The 22,227-nt window shown below is 38.8% G+C and overlaps 1 protein-coding gene across 44 annotated transcripts in view; it reads right to left on the bottom strand.

The window, feature by feature from the left end:
• The window catches only part of LOC122056965, a 48,285-nt gene that overhangs the window by 19,263 nt on the left and 6,795 nt on the right, over positions 1-22,227 (bottom strand). For 6 of the 44 annotated variants that reach the window (XR_006133385.1, XR_006133386.1, XR_006133409.1 and 3 more), the window contains one exon: positions 15,964-16,039. The exons of the other annotated variants lie outside the window; for them this stretch is intronic. Coding sequence is in view for 2 of the 6 variants with exons in the window: in XM_042618941.1 (XP_042474875.1) it covers positions 15,964-16,039 (76 nt within the window). In the remaining 4 variants the exon portion in view is untranslated. The remainder of the gene's footprint in view (positions 1-15,963; positions 16,040-22,227) is intronic. 44 annotated transcript variants of the gene reach the window in all.

The raw sequence follows: 22,227 nt of genomic DNA, 5'->3' as shown, positions 1-22,227 counted from the left end.
AACACGATTTTTTGAGGGGTTTTTGTTCCAAAATTACTGTCAGCCATATTTCTCTCTAACTAAAGTAGAAATCAAGGCTGGGAACAAGGATTTTACATTTATGGGACAACTACAAACCTTGAATTCTTAGTGCGATACCCTCAATTTAGTGTTTATGCATAATACATGTTATCAATAGCTTTTTTTAACAAATTCTTTATGCAAAAGTGTTTAAAAAAATGTTTCCTATTCATTTATGTATGTATCTTTAGCACATCTTAGCTTATTTCCGATATGATACGATACCCTTCGATACGTATCTTAATTTTGGCAGAATGATACGGTGACCGATACCAATACTTTGATCCTTACGTCACATACACAATGGCCTCCCTCGCCTTGCCCCTAAAAAAATGCCTAGATGCTAGGCGGCGCCTTGGCAACTATGGTGGTAGCCCATAACCAAAGTCTTATAATCGAAAGGGTAGGCATTCCCACAATCCAAGTGATAGCAAGGAGTAGTATGGAGTCAATGAACATTAGTTCGAATCATGCTGGTGCCTCATCTGGACATGGGCACCATGTATCTTCAAGTGCTTCTTCAGTCTATGGATATGGGCCTTATACAGGACCAACATTGGCCACTCTAAAGCAATACACAAGATTCAACCATGAATGGGGGAGTCCCACTACAATAGATATTTCAATTGGGGTAAATATTACGTCTATGTTCGATAAGTGCACAACATTATCTTTGTAGCTACTATTCAAGATGAAGCTCCTATGTTCGATATGACTATGAACTTGCAAGGCACTCATCATAATGACAATGGCAATGACAATAGAAAAAATTGTAAGAAACCTCATTATTTTGAATAATTTCAACTGAATATACATTTGTCTCTCAGTATGATACTCTCCATTTTAATGTTTATGCATAATACATGTTATATATAGCTTTTTTAACTTTTTTTTAACACAAAAATATATAAAAAAGTGTTTCATATCCATTTGTGTGCGGTATCTTTAACGTATCTTCGATACGATATGATACCCTCCAATATGTATCTTAATTTTGGTCGACCGATACGGCAATCGATACGATACTTTAAACTTTGATTCCGGAACCAGCAGGCTCCTATCTGCGACTAGGGTTATTTCGCTAAATGACTGATGGTGATTCTGGGACTAGGAATATTGCTTAATGTGTTACAGTAGCATGAATTTGAATTAGTTGTATTTTAGGAGGATTAATAATATAATGAACTGCATCATCTCACATAATGGCTTATTTCTGTTTACTTGCATGAACCCCATCCCTCACTAAGCTAGTTGGAACTCACCACGTGCGTGTTGCTTTTAGATGATGATGCAAGTACGTGAGTACCGATGGATAGCGATACGTCCTCTTCCATGGCTGAGTACAATGGAGAATGGTGGACATTAGAACCCAAGGAGCATGATAGGGACTGTGTGTGCCTGTGACAGTTGTGTCTATAGTGCACCATGATCGAGGACTTGCTGTCGTCATCACTTCTTTTAACATACTTTTAGATGTAATTCTTTTGAATATTACTATATACATCATTGTATATAAATTGGAGATAAAACCTGTTATGATATTATCACTTCAGATTTCTCCAGTATTGAGTACTTTTGTATTACTATTCTATTGTAATGATTTCAAATTTGGTTCTCATTATGGATTGTAACGGTTAAGGTACTGCTACAGAGATCTTGGCAGTGTTGTAAGACAGTGGTAAGTATCCTAGTCACATGTCAAGCACCTAAGTAGAGGTGGGGGTGTGACAGGGGTCAATATTGTGCCTATGTTCGAAAAATGCACAACATTATCTTAGTAGCTCCTATTCGAGAAGAAACTCCTAGCAATGAATATGAACCATCACGACACTCATCAAATGGCAATGACAATGACAATAGAAAATATAAGAAACCTCATCCCTTTGAACAATTCCAATTGAATAAACTTATTTCTCAGTACAATACTCCCCATTTTAGTGAAATATAGCTTTATTTCACTGTTGTTTATGTAGAAGTGTATAAAAATGTGTCCTATCTATTTATGTGCAAATCTTTAGCCTTTCTCCGATACAATACAATACCCTCCAATACGTATCTTAGATTTAGCCGACATAATGACCGATATCGATAATTTAATCCTTAGAGACAGCTACTCCTAAAGACGTGAGAAAATACCAGATGCTTTCATTCAAGTGACTGAAATATTTTTGCCCAACATAACTTTTCAAAACAAAATCACATGTGAGTGTCAAATGCAGTAAAAATGTGAAGGTTGTTTTTTAAGGATTGTGGCTATTAGATAATAGACATCTGCTGAAGGAGCATTGGATCCTAGTAAATATTTTTCTTTTCAAAATTTTATTGAGTATTTATTTACTTTGAATATGTAATATGCGTACACATATTAGGCCTTTATTGCTTTGCTTCCACTTGCGAGCGCAACTATCAAGTATTTTTTACTACAAAATATACTTTTTAAGGAAGAACGAAGGCTACCTCCTAGTGTGTACCTACACTAAGACACAACCAGAAGCGAAAAGACCTTGCTGCCCCGTGCTGAAGATGCCCTCTCATTGGTCACTCCAGCTGGTTGTACCTGAGCCAGGAGGTAGTTTTGCCCATTTTTTTAAATATTGTTTTTACTTTTTATTATTTCATAATTGTTACAGATTTTTCTTTGTTTTATATTAATTATTTGGTTATGGATTCAGATTCACACCATGAAAAGGAATAGACAAACTGGAAAATCAATGCATGAATGATCTAGTCTATATCCAATATAATCGTTGGGTTTATACAAGGTTCCAAGAAAGGAGGGGAAAAGGGAAATTATTATGATCCACAATTGAATTAAAGTAGTGAACGGATGACTAGCTAGTTATATGATGAAGATTTAGTCAATCCTAAAGACAATCTCACATAGGGAGATTTTGATAGAGCAATTGGTGCATCTACATCAGCTGAGGCTGTAATCTACCAAAGACGGCTCAAGTATCAGCAATTGCAATCAATGTTTGCTACACATATAGCGGTACGGAGAGAGCCATTATTAAGGAATCGTCAGATTAGGAAGTCAAAGAAGAGGTACAAGAGGTTGTGTGTGATGACGAAGATATTAATGAAGATTTTGGTGATAGGCCAATTGATCCTATGGGGCTACAACAACAAAAGGGAGAACAACAAATATAAAGATTTAGTCCATTCTGGAGACAATCTCAAATGGGGGAAATGTTAATAGAGAAGGTGCATCTACATCAGTTGGGGGCCGTAATCTACCAAGGAGGGCTCAAGGATTAGCAAGTGCAATCAATGTTTGCTACACACGTCATGGTAGGATACTGATTTGTTAGCTTGATTATGGTTACACGAGCAATTTAATGTTTGGATTTATGAAGTGTTTTATTGTTTTGAATTTTGGTAGCTGATACTTCACTAGTTCACTACCTTTACTATTGATGGTATATTTTGTTGTTTTAAAATTTAAACTTTAAAGAATACTAAGTTTAGCATTTTGGTTTATTTTTATGTTTTCAAATTGCCATTAGGTGTTTTTAAAAATGAATATATCTGCCCAAGTAGGATTCAAACCCACGAACTGTCATTTATACTATATGTATTGACAAACAGGGGGTTGAAAATTTAAATATCATGGTCTACGGTGGACTTGGAGGAGCTCGTTTTGGGCATCATAGAGGTAAGTAAATTTAACCACACACTTAAATATTATATTCATTATAATTTTGCTTAAGATATATATGTTATAATGCCTTATGTATTATTTATAGCTTTGTTCTTTTTTATGAATACACTTATATCTTATATTTTGTTCAATTTTTTTGTGTTTCTTCTCATTTTATAAAAATATTCTAAAATTATATATTTGCATTAAAATGACTTCTATGTTGATTCTTGTTTCTTAAGGTTCCTTAAAGTGTTGATTTTTTTCCTATAATATTGCTTAAAATATTAATTCTTGTATTTTGATATAGCTTAAAGGCTTAATTTTTCACAAGCAATTTAAAATAATTATATCATTGTCATATTAGATTAGAAAGGTCTACAGCCTTTGACCTTTCTAAGCAACCACGCCGGCACTTAGCACTCTCACTAGCACTGAGTCAGCCTTACTATGCTCCTTAAGGGACTTGAGAAGAGAAGTAGTGAACAAAAGAGAGAGTTTGAGAGAAAGAACTTGTATTACACTAGAGAACTTTGAGTACAAAGCTTGAGTGCTCACTTCCTTGGTGCCTTAGCTAAATAAGGGCACCCCTATTTATAAGCATAGCTAGTTACAAAGAAGGGCTAAGATATTTACAAGTGTTAACTATCCAATGGCTGGGAAATTTCTAGCTAAGGGGTCTAGAACATTCCCACCTTAATGGAGAACTCTAGAATTCTCCTATTCCTTAATTATGTACAAGTAATCTCTAGACTCTTCCTTGCTTCTAGAAGGTTCTCTAAAAGTCTCTCGACAATGGTAGAAGGGCCTAGAGAAAAAACCGCTATAAAATATCTAGACTTCCTACACTTTTGGAAAAGTTCTAGAATCTTGCCTAGCCCAATGCACTAAGTCAATGGGCTATTGGCTTGGCCCATGGACCTTTTGTTGGGCGGGTTTGACACTCTCCCCCACCTAAGTCGGCAACGTCCTCGTCGTGTCATCTTAGTGGAACCTCTGTATATGATCTTGGAACTGCCATAGAGAGTCGGCGGGCTCCCAACTTGCCTCGTTCTCCGATAGCCCCTCTACTTGATTAAGTACTCCCTACTAAGGGGTACTCCTCGTCTTTGAATGACCCAATCCACCATCATGTACTCAACCTCCTTGCCATAGGAAGTAGAAATGGCCATTGGTGCTTTTGTTGAGGTCCCACAGCTTGGGTCTTCCTCATCTCCATGGTATGGCTTTAGTAGGTTTGCATGGAAGACTAGATGGATTATGAGCTAGGCTCACCTTATAGAATACCTTGCCCGCCTTCTTAGTGATCTCGAACGGGCCTTTGTATCGGCGTACCAACCCCTTGTGCACCTTCGTTAGGGACTTGAATTTAAGGGAGAAGATATTTGCATGGCTCTCTAAAATTTAAGGGGGCATGCTTTCACAAGATTGGCGGTCTCGATGATGAAAACCTCAAGCAGATCTTTTTTAACCCCCTTATAGAATCTCTTGGTGTAGATACTCAACAGTTTCTGAGAACCCAAAATATTTCTTTAGCCTCTTGCTCTATTGGTTCTCTTTACAGTTGTGCTCTTACTGCCCTTGACAAACTTTGTAACATCAAAAAAGTTTGGAAGGATTTACTAGATAGATCTAACAAGGTCTCTTCCGCCTGTGACACCTCTTATCTCAAGATCAAATGCAAAGGTGACAACTCCTATGATTGTTCCACCAAAAAGTCTTCCCATTACAAAAAGTTTCCACCCTTCTCTCAAATCGGAAGCACAAGAAGAGGCACTTCCACGTTAAATCTCCAAAGTTCAAGAAAAAATAGAGATTCCTTCGGAAAAAAACTATTTAGATGAAAGAACAAATCCTCCTCTTGCTATGTTTGTGGAAAAGGACATTTTACAAAAAATTGCCCCCTCTCAGAAAAAAGATAAGGTTATGCATATGTTATCTTTTCTTCACCAAGAAGACCTACATGATGCAGATCTTGAGTCTTTGTACTCAAGGATTAAAGTATCGGTATCGGTCACCGTATCGGTCGATCAAAATTAAGATACGTATCGGAGTGTATCGTATCGTGTCGGAGATACACTAAGATACGCTAAAGATACTCACATAAATGGATATGAAACACCTTTTTAAACACTTTTACATAAAAACTTTGTTAAAAAAAGCTATTGATAACATGTATTATGCATAAACACTAAATTGAGGGTATAGCACTAAGAATTCAAGATTTTTAGTTGTCCTATAAATGTAAAATCCTTGTTCTCAATCTTGATTTCCACTTTAGTTAGAGAAATATGGCTGGTAGCAACTTTGGAACAAAAACCCCTCAAAAATCGTGTTTTCTGAATAAATACCCATCTTGGCCATTATATGACCATAACGCACTGTATCGGTACATACCAATACATACTAGTACTCACCGATACGTATTGATACTCATCGATAAGTACCGATCGATACATATAAATACTCACCAATACTTATCGATACATACCGAAACGTATATTTCACCTAGATTTTATATTTTTCATACAGTATCAGTATGTATCGATAGTGTGTTGGTGCATATCGGTATGTATCGTAGGATATATATCGATACGAAAGGATTTTAAAAATTCGATGTATCGTATCAATGTGTATCGTATCGGTTGGTTAAATTTAAGATACATATCGGAGGGTATCGTATCGGTATCGGAGATACTTTAAACCATTGTACTCCCTTAATGATTCACCCACAGATCTCTCTCTCTTCGCTATGATTTCCCAGAAATTAACTCAGACCCAGAGTCTTCTGTCTCTGAGTCTGAGGAATCTGATACCCTCTACTAAATAATTCCTTTTACTTCCCTTCCAACAACCCCTTCTGAAAAATCTCCTCCACCTTGCCATGCCATCTCCCTTCCACATGTGTCAGTCCAACTTATACCTGAGCCATATGCCAAACCCATTAAGGTCATAGCCTTTTTAGACACCGGCGCTGCTACCACCATTATGGCCCCAAAAGTTCTTCCTAACCAGCTTTGGAAGTCCCAAGAACCTCCTCTCCCATTTTTAGCAGCTAATGGTGAAACCTTCCATATCAACCTTGTGTCTAAACATCCCATAAAAATCCAACTCTTCCTTACTTTGTCTTTTACCCATACAGTTTTAGGAACCCATTTTCCTGGAAAAGACCTCATCATAGGTTTTGATGTTCTTAGGCAACTTCCCCTTTGTTGGACTCCCCAAGGTCTTTGTTTATAAACAACTTCTTCCTTGGTCCCTTGTTTCTAATATTTTTCTTGCAGGTTTATCTCCTTTTGAAAATATAAAAGAAAAATTCTTTCAACATCTTGTGCAGATTCTCATACAGAGTTCCTCACTAAGTGCTCACATCCTCTGTGGCAGAACTCTGACTTCTTCATTACTTTGCCCTTCAAGAAAAATAAAGATGTCAATCCAACAAAAGCCAGCCATCCTGGCATGAATCCAGAACATCTTACATTAGCAGTTCATGAAATCCAACAGCTGCAGTCTCAAGGTCTTTTGGAACCAACTCTCTCTCTCCATGGGTATGTCAGGCATTTTACATCAACAAGCGGACGGAACAGATTCGTGGAAAAATAAGAATGGTGATTAATTATCAGCCCATAAATTTCTTCTTGGCTGATGTCAAGTTCCCACTCCCATCTCGTCCGGACTTACTTCTCCAACTGGCCTATGCAAATTTCTTCAAGTTCGATCTCAAAGTAGGATTTTGGCAGCTTGGAATAACTCCAGAAGATAGATCAAAAACTGCCTTCTGTGTTCCTGAATACCATATGCAATGGACAGTAATGCCTTTCGGCCTAAAAACAACTCCATCAATCTTTCAGAGAGCCATGATGAAAATCTTTGCTCCTATTTCAAGACCATGCACTTACATATATTGATGATATTCTTCTCTTCTCCACAGATGAGATAGAACATCTACATCTCCTCCAGCAATTTCATAAAATTGTTTAGGAATATGGTCTAATGCTCTCTCCCAAGAAGATGCAAATTGGTGTCTCTTCCATTGATTTCCTTAGGGTATCCATCTCAAAAGGAAAATATGAACTTCAGCCTTATATTTCCACATCTCTCCAACAGTTTCCTGATGGCCCTCTTAACAAAGAATCAAGTCCAAATCTTTCACGGAATTGTGAACTACATGACAGAATTTCTCCCCCAACAAATCAAGCATCTCCCTGGTTCATCAGCTTTTGAGAAAAAAAGCTCCTCCTTGGTCTTCAGCTTATTCTGCTGCTATCCATGCATTAAAGAAGCTCTCAGAAAATCTCCCTACCCTCCAAATTCCCTCTGATGGTAAAAGAATTTTGCAAACAGATGCAAGTGACACTCACTGGGGTGCAGTTCTTCTTAAAGTCAAACCGTATGACCTCTTCACAACCCGAGTCCAACACAGAAGTGAATGGAGATCCTTTTTACACACTATGTGTGCTGCAAATAAGGTCTCTCCAAGTCAAGTTCCAGCCCCTCTCTTTCTTCGAATGGATACGGCATGAGAACTTCACCAAACAGGAAGACTCCCTGACCCCCGCATCGAATAGTTATTGGATGCCTACAATGATTGGCTCATTGACACTGCCAATACCTATCCAGCCAGCAGTTCCGATAGTTTGGATGCCTCTCTTATTTCACTCTAAAGACATACGTGATTGGTGTGTGTCGTATTTGTATTTGAAGTATTGTGTCTTATTTGTATTTAAAGTTGTATTGTACTACTATTGGTAGGAGATCCTATTTTGTCGGTCAATAGGATAGGTGGGTCCCTACTTATCCTTCTTTCTTTGTGAAAGTGTTAAGACACGTGTCTTGTAATATATGGTTGTACCCTCCTATATATAGCCATTCAGGGCTTAATGAAAGATAAGCTTGGTATTGCCTAACACCTTTAAGTAAGAAAATGGTATTAGAGCCAGGCTTCTCGTTCTCTGGCTAAACTCCTCTTTTAGCCGTCACTCTTCTTCGGATTGAACCTTTTTTAGCTAAAGATACAGTCTAGGCCATACCCTTTTGCAAGTAATCCCTGCTTATGGTTCCTACTGTCAGAAAAGACCCTTGAGCGTGGTGGGCTTTCAGGCTAAGAATGCCGTTTTGTGCCCTTTTTAGCTCAAGTTGCTCTAAAGTTAGGTACTATGATCAGGGGGTGCTTGATCGGCCTCGACTAGCTGTGTCTTTACCTATTTCAGTTTCTCCGATGAGTGGTGATGGTTCAGATCTGGAGCATGCCCCCTTTTATTTCCCTTAATTTCCCATGGCTTCACCTTCGCCTTCTTCTTCCCTTTTCTCTTCCCCTCGATGATCTACTTCCTCCCGATCTTCATCTTCTTCTCTAGACTACCTTTATAAACTATCATATGTTCTCGACGATCAAGCTATTCCTTTTACCCCTTCTCCTCTTCTTAATCCTTACATTGTTTTCCCAAAGGTTCAGTCTTCCTCCCGATGGACAGCTCTTCTGAAACCAAAGAAGACTCCCCCTCTAAGAATTGGTTCAGGCTTCTCGCTTTGACCAGTTTTAGATCCCGGCTACGGAAAAGGAACAACTGTTCACCCTTGAAATACCTCTAGACCTGATTCCTCAGTGGATCCAACAAGGTTATACCCACCTCCATTTCGGAGCAATCAAATTTGCTCCCTTTCCATGGATGGAAAGGTCTTCCCGTGGTTTCGCGTATAGCCCTTCTTAACAGTCGGTTCTTGCAGTATCAGCATACTGTAATCGCCACTGTTCAAACTACCCTGAATGCAGGAACAATTTTCTTAACTTTATACCCCAACTTCAATATTCCTCTTTCGGATCCTCATCTTCCCACTACCCTTAAGTTCCAAGTCCAGATTACTGGTGCTCCTTAGGTATCTACAACCCAGGTAGCCACTCTACACTACCAAATGGCCTATCGCCTGCAATCACGCTTTTGATCACCTTACAGGCCATCAAGAGGACGCCTTGTTCATAACTATAGACTCTACACAAGTCCCTTGCGGTACCTATGTCCCTCGACAAATTCCTCGAGATGAACTTCTTCGTCTTCTTCCTTCTTCTTAGGTAACAACTTATGAATAACATGTCTCCAGTTCTCATCAACAAACCCCTGCGGAACCCATTCAGTCCACTGATCCTCAATATATTCGGCACTCCAACGGAGAAGTAGAAATTAGGTTTCCTCCTCCGTGACATCAATCTATTTCTCCCACTTTTCTAACCTCTTTCAGAATGATCTAAGAAAATATTCCCATACGATCTTTTGATTCTCAAGGTGGCCCTATTTACTATTTTCAAGATCTAGTTACAGGTCATAAATATTTTGATTTATGTGACTGTGCATCTTGCCTCCAAGACTCAAATGATGAAGATACTTATTCCCCTAGGTATCGTTCCTCAAGACGTAAGTCTTCCCAACAGACCTTACGTGCCCGTTATGAGTCAGGAGATTCCACTGTTGGCCCTCTTAGTGATGAATCTAAATATCCTTTCTTTGTCAAGTATGGTGATGATAAGGTCACTCCTCAATCTTATTCCCCTAGGTATCGTTCCTCAAGACGTAAGTCTTCCCAACAAACCTTACGTGCCCGTTATGAGTCAGGAGATTCCACTGTTGGCCCTCTTAGTGATGAATCTAAATATCCTTTCTTTGTCAAGTATGGTGATGATAAGGTCACTCCTCAATCTTATTCCCCTAGGTATCGTTCCTCAAGACGTAAGTCTTCCCAACAGACCTTACGTGCCCGTTATGAGTCAGGAGATTCCACTGTTGGCCCTCTTAGTGATGAATCTAAATATCCTTTCTTTGTCAAGTATGGTGATGATAAGGTCACTCCTCAATCTTCACCTCCTACTTGCACACCTCCCCCAAAGCCAGATCTACCATGTCCTACTCTTCCTCTATGTTTTTATGTATACGCCAGGCTCTTCTTCTTCTCCTCTTAAACAATTCCCTAGTCCTGGTGACTCAGGCCCCGAGACTCATGGTGTTCGGCATGTTTGGAAAATTAAGCCTCTAATTCGTCCCACTGGACAACTTTCAGAGATTTCCTCAGTAGAAGCAGCTTTGAATTGGAAAGCAGAGAATGTTGTCGTCCAAAATCAATGCCTTGAGCGCATTCTTGCTCAGACTCAACAAACTCAAGGCACACTGACGCATCATGATCATCTTCTCCAGTCTTTACGACGAGAAATTGATCAAGTTCATGCGGAACTGGCTGGAATTGCTTCAAGTGTGGCAGATACCATTACTGCCTTTGCACTTATTGGACAAAAGGAAAAGCATCTCAGATATCTTGAAGCTCAACTCCATAGTCTTCAAAGGACACATCCTCCCTCTTTTGCAACAAGTCGACAACAGCCCCTTCTTGTCACAGTGCCAAGTTTCATTCCACATGATCCCTTTGTCATGTATGCTCCTCCGGCTCCTCTAGTTGTCTCATCACCAAGAACATTTCCAATTAAAGAACTTAAAGAACTTCAACGACAACAACGTTCTTTCCCAAAAAGAACTAGAGCTACTAGAGGACGTACTCGTGGTAGACTTCCACCGCCTTGGACATCTACTGCTGCTTTGATGGATCTTAGTGATGATTTTGAAGACGATCCAGATGCCCTCCAAGACACTCCACCTCCTTTCACCCCATATCCCATGACGGTTTCTTACCAAGCTCCTCCACCTCCGATACCAAAAAATCAACCTAATCCACCTCATCCATCTGCTCCTCCTGGTACTGGTACAACTTCTACACAAAATACCCAGTCCATCCATACGATCATCACCCCCTCAGAAAATGTTTTATCGGAGTTCCTTACAAACCTAACCCTATCAAAACCTCTTCCTTCTTTTATGAATAAAGGTCCTAACCCACCTACTCCTCATGTTTCAGAAATGGATAATGACCCTGAAATTCACAATCCTCCCGATACCCAACACAGGCCTCCTGCACCAGCTCCCCCTTTTACCCCATACCAAAATCAAGACCCAAAACAATTCTTCACCCTGGATGATATTCCTGTCTCAAAATGGGTATCAAGGATTGCAGATTTTCACTCCTGGATAAATGCAGAATTACTCCAGGAAGGAGCTACCATCGGTATTGTCTTGTCCAAATTTGTTGCCAGACTTCAAGGAAAACTCAGAGAATGGTATTTAGCTCTTGGAGCTTACAGACAACTTCAAATTGTCTAGCTCACAAAAAGCCAGTTTATTACCTCTCTATCAGGAATTCTTGGGTCCAATTTCAAATGATCTTTCAAAGGCCCAAGATGAATTTCTTCAGATGAAGTGCTGCTCACTTAACAGATCAGATCTTGATAACCATTTCTCCCGAATGACAGATCGGTTTCACAAGATTGGTGGTCTTGATGATGAAAACCTCAAGCAGATCTTTTTGAACTCCCTTCCAGAGATGTCTTTCCACTGAACCAATTTTGGGTAAACAATTTGGCCCTGGAGGCAATCAATTTCTAGGTAGGGTTTGTCCTTTAGGAGAGCATTTGAGAACTCAAGGTTTGACAGTTTTCATGGATTATTTATACTTGATACGGTGGATGATGGAAATGGGAACAGACCCATGCATCATCTTATACCTGTGGGTTTTAAGGTTGATTTTTAGAGAGTGAAGGATATTTGGGTCCTAAAATAGACATATGGTAAACATTGAAATGGACAGGTCCATAATAGAGGCTGTTTTCAATGGCTCCCAAAAGGAAATCATTGAACTCAACAAATCTTTGGTCATGAAGGGCTAACAGAAGGGATGTGTTAAGTCCTTCACGATGGAGAGGTTTGATGGCAACTTGGACAAGGCCAACGTGGACATAATTGAATTTGTGTTTTTTGTAAAGATCTTGTAAAGACCTAGGGTCAAAGAGGGTGATTTCTTTTGTTTCTGGGGTGAAGTTTATAGTTTGTTCAAAAGTTTTGATGGTCTAAAAGGAAAGCCAATCCTTTTCATAAACTTCTTTTTGTGAAATTTTTGGCATGTCCCATTTTTGGAGTCTTTTGTCAAGATCTGTTATTTTTTCATCATAATGGAGCACATTAGAACTTGTGCTCGCCTCACTTGCCGATCTCATCGACATGGAGCAGGATAGACGACTCATAGTTTGAGAAATCTTAAACTTGGGGTAACCTCCTAGATCTAGTCATTTGAAGGGGAATTTCCAACTTAATTTGGGCACCAACGTGGTCTTACACTCTTCTGCCACTCCTCCCAAAAGTCCAAAGGCTTATACTCCGTCAAAAACTAAAAATAAAATGATTACACAGAAGAAAAGAGATCTACAAAACAAAATAAACTGAATTCACCACCACCGTGGCTCTGATACCAGAATATAGGATCGATCTACACCAAAATCCAAGGAAATAGGGTTCTCCTGGTTCTGTATGGTGAGAAGAACGTGAGAAGAATGAGACCGGTGCAATACCGTACTCTGATTCAGGCAAGAAGGCGTTCACTAGGATAGGTGCAATACCATACCTGGAACTAAGATGTGCAAAATTAAAAATAAACAAATAAAAGAAGCAAGACCATGAACTCAAAATAGGAAATAAAATAAAAGCTGCTTAACCGGATCTATTTTTTAGAATTAAGAGGCACGACTGTAGGTGGGATCAAGACTTGGAAAAGTCTTTTGGAGTCTGGTATTAAAGCCAAGTATTCTGGTATCAGAGCAACGGTGGTGGTGAATTCGATTTATATATGGAGTATTCTAGATCTCTTTTCTTCTGTGTAATCGTTTTATTTTTAGTTTTTGACGGAGTATAAGCCTTTGGACTTTTGGGAGGAGTGGCAGAAGAGTGTAAGACCACGTTGGTGCCCAAATTAAGTTGGAAATACCCCTTCAAATGACTAGATCTAGGAGGTTACCCCAAGTTTAAGATTTCTCAAACTATGAGTCGTCTATCCTGCTCCATGTCGATGAGATCGGCAAGTGAGGCGAGCACAAGTTCTAATGTGCTCCATTATGATGAAAAAATAACAGATCTTGACAAAAGACTCCAAAAATGGGACATGCCAAAAATTTCACAAAAAGAAGTTTATGAAAAGGATTGGCTTTCCTTTTAGACCATCAAAACTTTTGAACAAACTATAAACTTCACCCCAGAAACAAAAGAAATCACCCTCTTTGACCCTAGGTCTTTACAAGATCTTTACAAAAAACACAAATTCAATTATGTCCACGTTGGCCTTGTCCAAGTTGCCATCAAACCTCTCCATCTTGAAGGACTTAACACATCCCTTCTGTTAGCCCTTCGTGACCAAAGATTTGTTGAGTTCAATGATTCCCTTTTGGAAGCCATTGAAAACAGCCTCTATTATGGACCTGTCCATTTCAATGTTTACCCAAATATGTCTATTACAGGACCCAAATATCCTTCACTCTCTAAAAATAAGATGATGCATGGGTCTGTTCCCATTTCCATCATCCACCGTATCAAGTATAAAGGCATGAAAACTGTCAAACCCTGAGCTCTCAAATGCTCTCCTAAAGGACAAACCCTCTACCTAGAAACTGATTGCCTCCAGGGCCAAATTGTTTACCCAAAATTGGTTCAGTGGAAAGACATCTCTTTCCCATCTGAATGACAGCTGCAAACGATTGCTATTCCACCTCAAGTTTCAAATACTAACATCCAGTCTATTTCCTAAAAGTCAGATGGATTGGTTACTCTTAGGTTCAATAGACAACCACCTCCTCCTATCTACCAAAGTTCTCGTAGGTCATGCTCAGATGCTTCGACCTCTTCTGATTCTTTCCATTGGAATCCTCCTCTTAGGACTCCACCCCTAATTTCAAACCTTTCTGGTATACACTCCGGCCAAAATGTTGTCCATGGTACTTATGACACTTCGTCATCTATGCCTGAGTATACCCAGTCTGAACAAAAACAAACTGACCAAAACCAACCCCAATCTCCGACACCGTCCGAGGTAGCTCCACCCCAACGCGACCCAGGTGTCTATATGCTTCAAACTAATAATGAATATCAAATTGACAAACCATTTCTCAGAACCGATTTTGAATCACCCAAAAATAAACAAAAACGTGATTGGTTCTTTAAAACTTTTAATCTTGAACAAGCCCAAATTAGAACAAATTGGTATAACTTTATGACAAATCTTAAAACAAATGTTTTTTTTTTTACTTACTTTGATATTTATGCCCAGGATAACAATATTGATTACCCCTGGCATAATCAAATCTCTACCCAAAAAGCTACATATAAATTTTGGACCCTTAGCGCCAATCCAACTACTACTGCCATCCATCCCCCGGTGGAAAGCATCAAATATGCCTTTAAAAATGCTGAACTAACCGCTTCTCCGTTCAAAGTTGCCGAACAAGATGATCCAAATAGAAAACAAATTGAACAATTAAATTTTACAAATTTAAGTCTCCAAACCATCGATGACCAACTCTCCCGAGTTGAATGCCTTGTCCAACCAAAACCTGTGGCCTCTTCATCTATGACTCCGGCCCCGGTTCTACCATCAATCCCCCTTTTCAAACCTTATGATATTCCATTACAACAATGAAAATTACTTAACAAAGCATATTTATTAGACTAAATAAATCATCGGCTCACGACCTTATCTGCTTCTGATTTATCCCCACAAACACCAACACAACATCAACCAACTGCTAAATCGGCCAATCGCACAATTCTTACCCTTAAAGGATATTCTTCTGACTCTTCCTCTAGTTCAGAAGATGAGTCTAATATCTTTCCACAAATCAACCAAATTGGCCAAAGTTCAACACAACACCCGATCTTCCCTGACCTTCAAATCGAAGCTAGAGGAACTGCTCCTCAGGCTTCCTACCAAAGTGGCATCATCTATGAGTGGAACATAAATGGTCTGTCCGAACATAATCCCATGAACAAACTTCAAGAAACGACTATGGTCAGCAATGCACATTGTATCAAGAATACTAAAGATAGTGCAGTTGCTACTTTACTCATTTCCGGCTTTACCGATCAACTCAAAGGTTAGTGGGATTATGTCCTGACTGACAACCAAAAAACAAAAATTTTAATTGCAATTTAAACTTCCCCTGAAGGGACTCCCCTTCTCAACGGCATAGATGAACCCATAGAACATGCGGTTAATACTCTTATTTTCAGTATAGCCAATTACTTCTTAGGTAACCCTTATCGTCTCAAAGATAAAACTGCCGAACAATTATCAAACCTTAGGTGCAAAAAATTACATGATTTCAAATGGTACAAAGACACCTTCCTTACCAAAGTTCTTACTAGACCTGATGCTAATCTCCCTGTTGGAAAGAAAAGTTCCTTGCAGGTCTTCCAACCCTTTTTTCTGAAAAAATTAAACAAAGACTTCGTAAATAAAATGATGGGATTATCCCATATGACCAAATGACCTACGGCCAAATAATTAACTTAATTCATGAAGAAGGTCTAGCCCTTTGTACTGATATTAGGTTAAGAAAACAAATTAATAAAGAAAACAAATTTTATAAAAAAGAATTAGGAGGTTTTTGTGAGCAATTTGGATTTGCTCCCCTTAGGCTACGAACAAAATATAAACACAAGTCTTCTCGCAAATATTATAAAGATTAATACAAATCCAAAAAATATCATTCACACAAATATAAAAAACCTTTTATAACCCCTAAGTTTTATCAAAAGTCCTCTCCTAAAACAAGATACAACATATATAAAAAACCTTTCAAAGCACCTAAAAATACCAAACCAGATTAGACTTCTCAAGGATGCTTTAAGTGTGGTAAGCATGGCCACATTATTGCCGAGTTTCCAAAAGAATTAATTCTCTACAAATATCTGAATAAGATTAATCTCAAATCCTTGCTTTATTCCAAGAAACTTCTTCTTCATCTTCTGATGAAGAAACTTACGAACTTAACCATATCCAAGCCTCTGAGCACCCTACTTCCCAATTCAACTGATAATGAGAATTTTCAAGCCTGTGCTTGTGATTCTTACATTATTGGATTAAGCTATGAAAACTGTGCTCCCAAATCCATTCGGATGATTAGATTATCTCCCCAAACAAACATTTTCAAATTAATTGACAATCTGACAGACCCAGAACAGAAGAAGGCCTGTCTTAAACATCTTACACAAAATATTTCTACTCAAAATACTCCCCAACCTTATAATCTCCAACAAATAATGCAAAAATTTGAAAAACTCCCAAAACCTTCTACTTCCGACCACTCTAGACGAATCAAAACTCTTAAAACAACTACTGCAACTTTGCAGTGTGAAATTAAAAACATCAAACATCAATTATCCCTTCTTAATCAACAAAGCCAACAGACCTCTACATCAAATATTAAACCTATTCCAAATGAACCTTTTACAAATCCTTTTTCAACTCAAGAATCATCTAATCCTGAACCTCCTCCTAGTTTTGTGGCTACCATTACTTATCAAAATTGGTACATCCACATAACTCTGGTGATTAATGTCTCATTCAAATTCTCGGCCATTGCCCTTGTTGACTCTGGAGCCCAGCTCAACTGCATCAATGAAGGTGCTATTCCAACCCAGTTCTATGAACGAATGACCTAACATCTTAATACTGCTAATGGGTCTGGGTTGAATGTTCAATATAAATTATCAAACACCTATGTCTGCAATGGTGGCCTATGCCTTCCCCAGACTTTCATTTTAGCAAAAGATCTCGACCAGACCATAATTCTTGGCCAACCATTCTTAGAAAAAATCAAGCCTTTCAAAATAACTCAAGATTGTATTACAACAAAGTTTCAAGGTCAAAAAATTATTTTCCCTTTCTTACAAGCTCAAACTCCTATCAATCAAAATATTGACAAAACCAAACAGTTAAATTTTCTTAAAATAGAACTTCTCCATCAAGAATACTCTCAGTGAATTTCAAAAAATTATGAACGACATCTTTAATTCTTATGGACAATTTACAATTATCTATATTGATAACGTTTTAGTTTTTCCTGATTCAGTGGATCAGCACTTCAAACATTTAAGAACCTTTTATCAAATTATCAAATCTAATGGCCTTGTCCTCTCAAAACGAAAAATGGAATTTTTCTTACTAAAGTCCGTTTTTTAGGACATCTGATCGAAAAGGGTACCTTTTCGATCGTGCCATTGCTTTTGGTGATAAATTTTTCGACCAAATATTAGACAAAACCCAACTACAAAGATTTTTAGGAAGTTTAAATTACGTCCGAGACTTCCTCTCCCAAATTAGTAAGATTTCTAAGTCATTATACCTTAGGCTCAAGAAGAATCCGACACCTTGGTCTTCTTCCTAGACTAATGCCGTTCAAACAATTAAAAAACTGGTCAAAGAAATTCCCTGCATATTCATTCCTAACCCTGAGGCTTTAAAAATAGTTGAAACTGACGCCTCAAACATTGGATATGGTGGAATTCTCAAACAAAAACTCCCAAATGAAAACAAAGAACAACTAATCCAGTTTACCTCTAGTATCTGGAACTCTGCCCAAAAAAATTATAGTACTACTAAGAAGGAAGTTTTATCCATTGTCCTTTGTATACAAAAATTTCAAAATGCATTATTAAATAAACCATTTTTAGTTCGTGTTGAAAGCAGCGCCGCTAAATTTGTTTTGCAAAATGATGTTTCAAATCTTGCATCTAAACAATTTTTTGCACGATGGCAAGCCTAGTTTTCAATATTTGAATTTCAAATTGAGTATATTAAAAGGAGATCCAACTCTGTCCCTGATTTTCTTACCCGTGAATTCTTACAGGGCCAAACTCCACAAATCAACCTTATCAAAATGGCTCCCCCAAAAGAATCCACTTCCTCAAATTCCTTGGTTCGATCTAAATCCAGCTACGGCACTACTGCCGCCCCTTCAAACCAAATCGTCACCCATAGCCAATCACAGTTGGCTTCTACAAACTGACCATATTCCCATACAGTAGTTCTCCGGACCCGTCCAAACTACAAACAAGGCTAGTTCCAGCCTTCAAACAACCCAGGCCAAACCCCTCCAAACAGCTCAATGATCAAAAATCAAAAGCCAATATCATGAGAAACCACTCAAAGAAGACCTCTTCACTATTGAAAAAGTTCTTGAAAATTACGTGGACACTCCCTCAAACATAGCACGACAAATCTTCTTTCAGGGATGGCACTATTATTTCCCGACAGCAGCAAAAACTCATGAGTTTTATGAATACATTCTTATCGACACTGACTCTGTTAGACTCAAACTAAATTTCGACAGGAATGATTCATCCTTGGTCACACACACAATTGTGACCATCTACAAAAACTTGCAACAACTTTTCAAATACCTATACTCCTCCAGGATATCACTACTATGACTACCAGGAGGCTTGGTACAAAGTATTTTTACTTCAAAACAGGACTAACAGGCATTCCTGGTTCTTCTGTTTTGATTACAAATTCAATAATCAAGTTCCCCTCTGGTTTCCCCGATGTTGGGATCAATACGGCCCTATGGCCAGCATCCTTCCACAACAAGTTCAGGAATCCTTCCAAATATTCTGCAAACGCACCCAACAACCACACCAGCCTAATCTCCTCCGGTTCTTCTTTCACTGCCGCCTGGCATGGATCCTTTTTTGGGACTATGAGATCAGTGACTTCCAAACTCAGGACTAGATTGCCCCCATCCTCTCACGTGTTTATCACGTCAAATGGTGGGACAATTGTGACATCTCCAAATGCGAAAAGTCGGCACTCATCTAGAGCTTTACAGGACTCAAACCAGTTCCGCCCCTTCCGGCCTCTTCAAAATCCAGCATTAAAAGCGAGAAAGAAGCCTTGTTAGCCCTCCTTGCTAAGCTCGGATCTGACTCAGAAGAAGGTTCAAGTGATGGTGCTTACAGTCAAGGTTCCATGTTAGCCCACTGTCATAGTCAGTAAATGGCTCAAAACCCCTACGATGATGATGATTTAGATGATGAGCCCTCCAGCTCTAAGGCATCATCCTCAAGAAAATTCAAAACAGTAACCTCTCGCAAATCCCGCCAGGCTACCACAAAATCAAAGTCTTTGACCAAACACTGATTTGGTCTACAACGTCTGCTAGGACGGTTCTAAACTAGCCGACCGATGATGTCGGAAACTCACCTAGTCAGCTAACCACGGACAACCTCAAAGAGGAAAGGTGGTACTGCTACTATCCCAGGTTATAGGACAGTACCAGGCTCAGTCAAATTGGTACAAACTCCTTGATCAAACCAATGCGAAAAACAGTGTCCTAGACACATGGAATGCCGTGGTGAGATCATTGAAGATTCCAAATCAAAAACGTAGATCAAATATTCCATTCCAACGGCCAAGATTGAGGATTCCAAATCAAATGACGAAATCAATCCCAACTTTCGGCGCCAACAGTGCCCTCAAATAGTGCCCCAAATTCAAGTGCACAGTATCAAATGAAATGAAATTCGGTACTGTTCCAAATGTAATTTAGAACAGTGACAAATGAAATGCAAATGCACTGCAAACTCAAATGAAATGTAAATGTGTCATTTCCCTATAAAAGGGACACATACCCTCTTCCCAAATCACTTGGTTATTTTCTCCCAAAGTTAGAGTTAGAGAGAGAAAAGCTCCCCAAAAGAGTCGCCCCTCTCAAGCTCTTCAAAGCCGAAGTTCTGCCGGACTTCCTCGAAGCTCCGCCGGTCTTCAATAACTTCAAGGTCCGATCGTCCCTTCCAAGTCCGATCGCCCTCCACAGGTTAGCTTCAACAACCCAAAGCTTCCTCAAAGATCCAAACACCCTTCTTCTCAAATCCTTTACCCAAACCTTGTAATCAAAGCCTCCAAATAATAGTAAATTTTACTTTCAAATTGCATCATTATTTTCTGCATTTCATCTTGCATATAGCTCGCTTCTTATTCTATCTTCAAATCAAAGCCTACAGTTGTCCGGTTAAGTAGCTTTTATTTTATTTCCTATTTTGACTTCATGGTCTTGCTTCTTTTATTTGTTTATTTTTAATTTTGCACATCTTAGTTCCAGGTATGGTATTGCACCTATCCTAGTGAACGCCTTCTTGCCTGGATTGGAGTACGGTATTGCACCGGTCTAGTTCTTCTCACCATACAGAACCAGGAGAACCCTATTTCCCTGGATTTTGGTGTAAATCGATCCTGTATTCTGGTATCAGAGCCAAGTTGGTGGTGAAGAATACTGAAGACAGTGCAGTTGCTACTTTACTCATTTCCGGCTTTACCGGCCAACTCAAAGGTTGGTGGGATTATGTCCTGACTGACAACCAAAAAACTGAATTTTAACTGCAATTCAAACTTCTCCTGAAGGGACTCCCCCTTCTCAAAGACATAGGTGAACCTATAGAAGATACTGTTAATACTCTTATTTTCAGCATAGCCAATGCTCCACACCATCATTTGACCAAAATTTCTGATGTGGGTCCATAGGCTTATCAATAGGCTTGGATGCTAGCATACCAATTTCAGACAAAAGATCTAGATCATATTGCCCTTGTGAGAGACTAATTCCTTTTCTACTCATTCCAAGAAAAAACTTGAGGGGCATCCAAGTCTGAAAATTCTAGTGGAGCTGCAATTAACATCAGTATGAGAGATTAGTAGGGAACATAGTTGTCAAGGAGACTAGACAACCCAAAGTCTTGGAGAGCTGCTTAAGCACTTAGACCACAAGGCTAGCATGCCCTACTATTTTTTATTTTCTTATTTTTATGTATCTATTTTCTAATAATAAAATAATTATTCTATCAACAACATTACAGCAACAATAAAACAGATTTATCCATGCACTAATTTTGCGTTATATCTAGCAACATCATTACAGCAACAACATTACAACAAACCAAATGCTACTATTAACAACAGCATTAGCAAAAACAAACCTAAAGAATATATGCTAGTATTAGCAATAATAACAGAAACAACAATTCAGCAAACCCAGTGAATCTGGTCCAGAAAACTACCTTCATATTTGCATGCTTGGTAACAGTAACAATCACTTTCAATGCAACTCTACACTATGACAGTAATATCAAATCGCATTTAGACAGATTTATGTCCACTGGACAAAAAGCCAAGCATGAACAAGTAAAGACTGCATAGTTCCTTAATTTTAGAGAAATCAAGCCTAGAGCTTCTGTAAAAGGTTATGAGCTCTGAAAGACTGAAATAACCTTTTTTACAGCAGAAGTGGGAGAAAAGGGTGAACAGAAAAACAGCAGTAAGTTCTGTCAGAAGTAGAAGAACGAGAACAGAGAAAGAAAGAAACCCCAAAAAAAATTGGAAAGGAGTTGGGCCGCCAGATACTGGATGTGCCACCAAAAAGGGGAAGATGTCTTGTCGCGGCGCCAGACGGGAGAGAAGTGCTTAATGTATCAGTGTATCAGAGTTCCTTTCTTGCATCTTGTGAATGGAGAACAAGAGAAGTAAACTAGTGAAGTTCGATTTTTTTCTTAATGTATTTATTGATTTTTTTGGTACCAAATGATCCTACGCTTCTCGCTTATACAAAAATTTGTACA

The sequence above is a fragment of the Macadamia integrifolia genome, chromosome 12 (assembly GCF_013358625.1).
Source record: "Macadamia integrifolia cultivar HAES 741 chromosome 12, SCU_Mint_v3, whole genome shotgun sequence".
Taxonomy (NCBI): domain Eukaryota; kingdom Viridiplantae; phylum Streptophyta; class Magnoliopsida; order Proteales; family Proteaceae; genus Macadamia; species Macadamia integrifolia.
The sequence above is the reverse complement of the archived record's forward strand: the minus strand, read 5'-3'. Positions and strand labels throughout refer to the sequence as shown.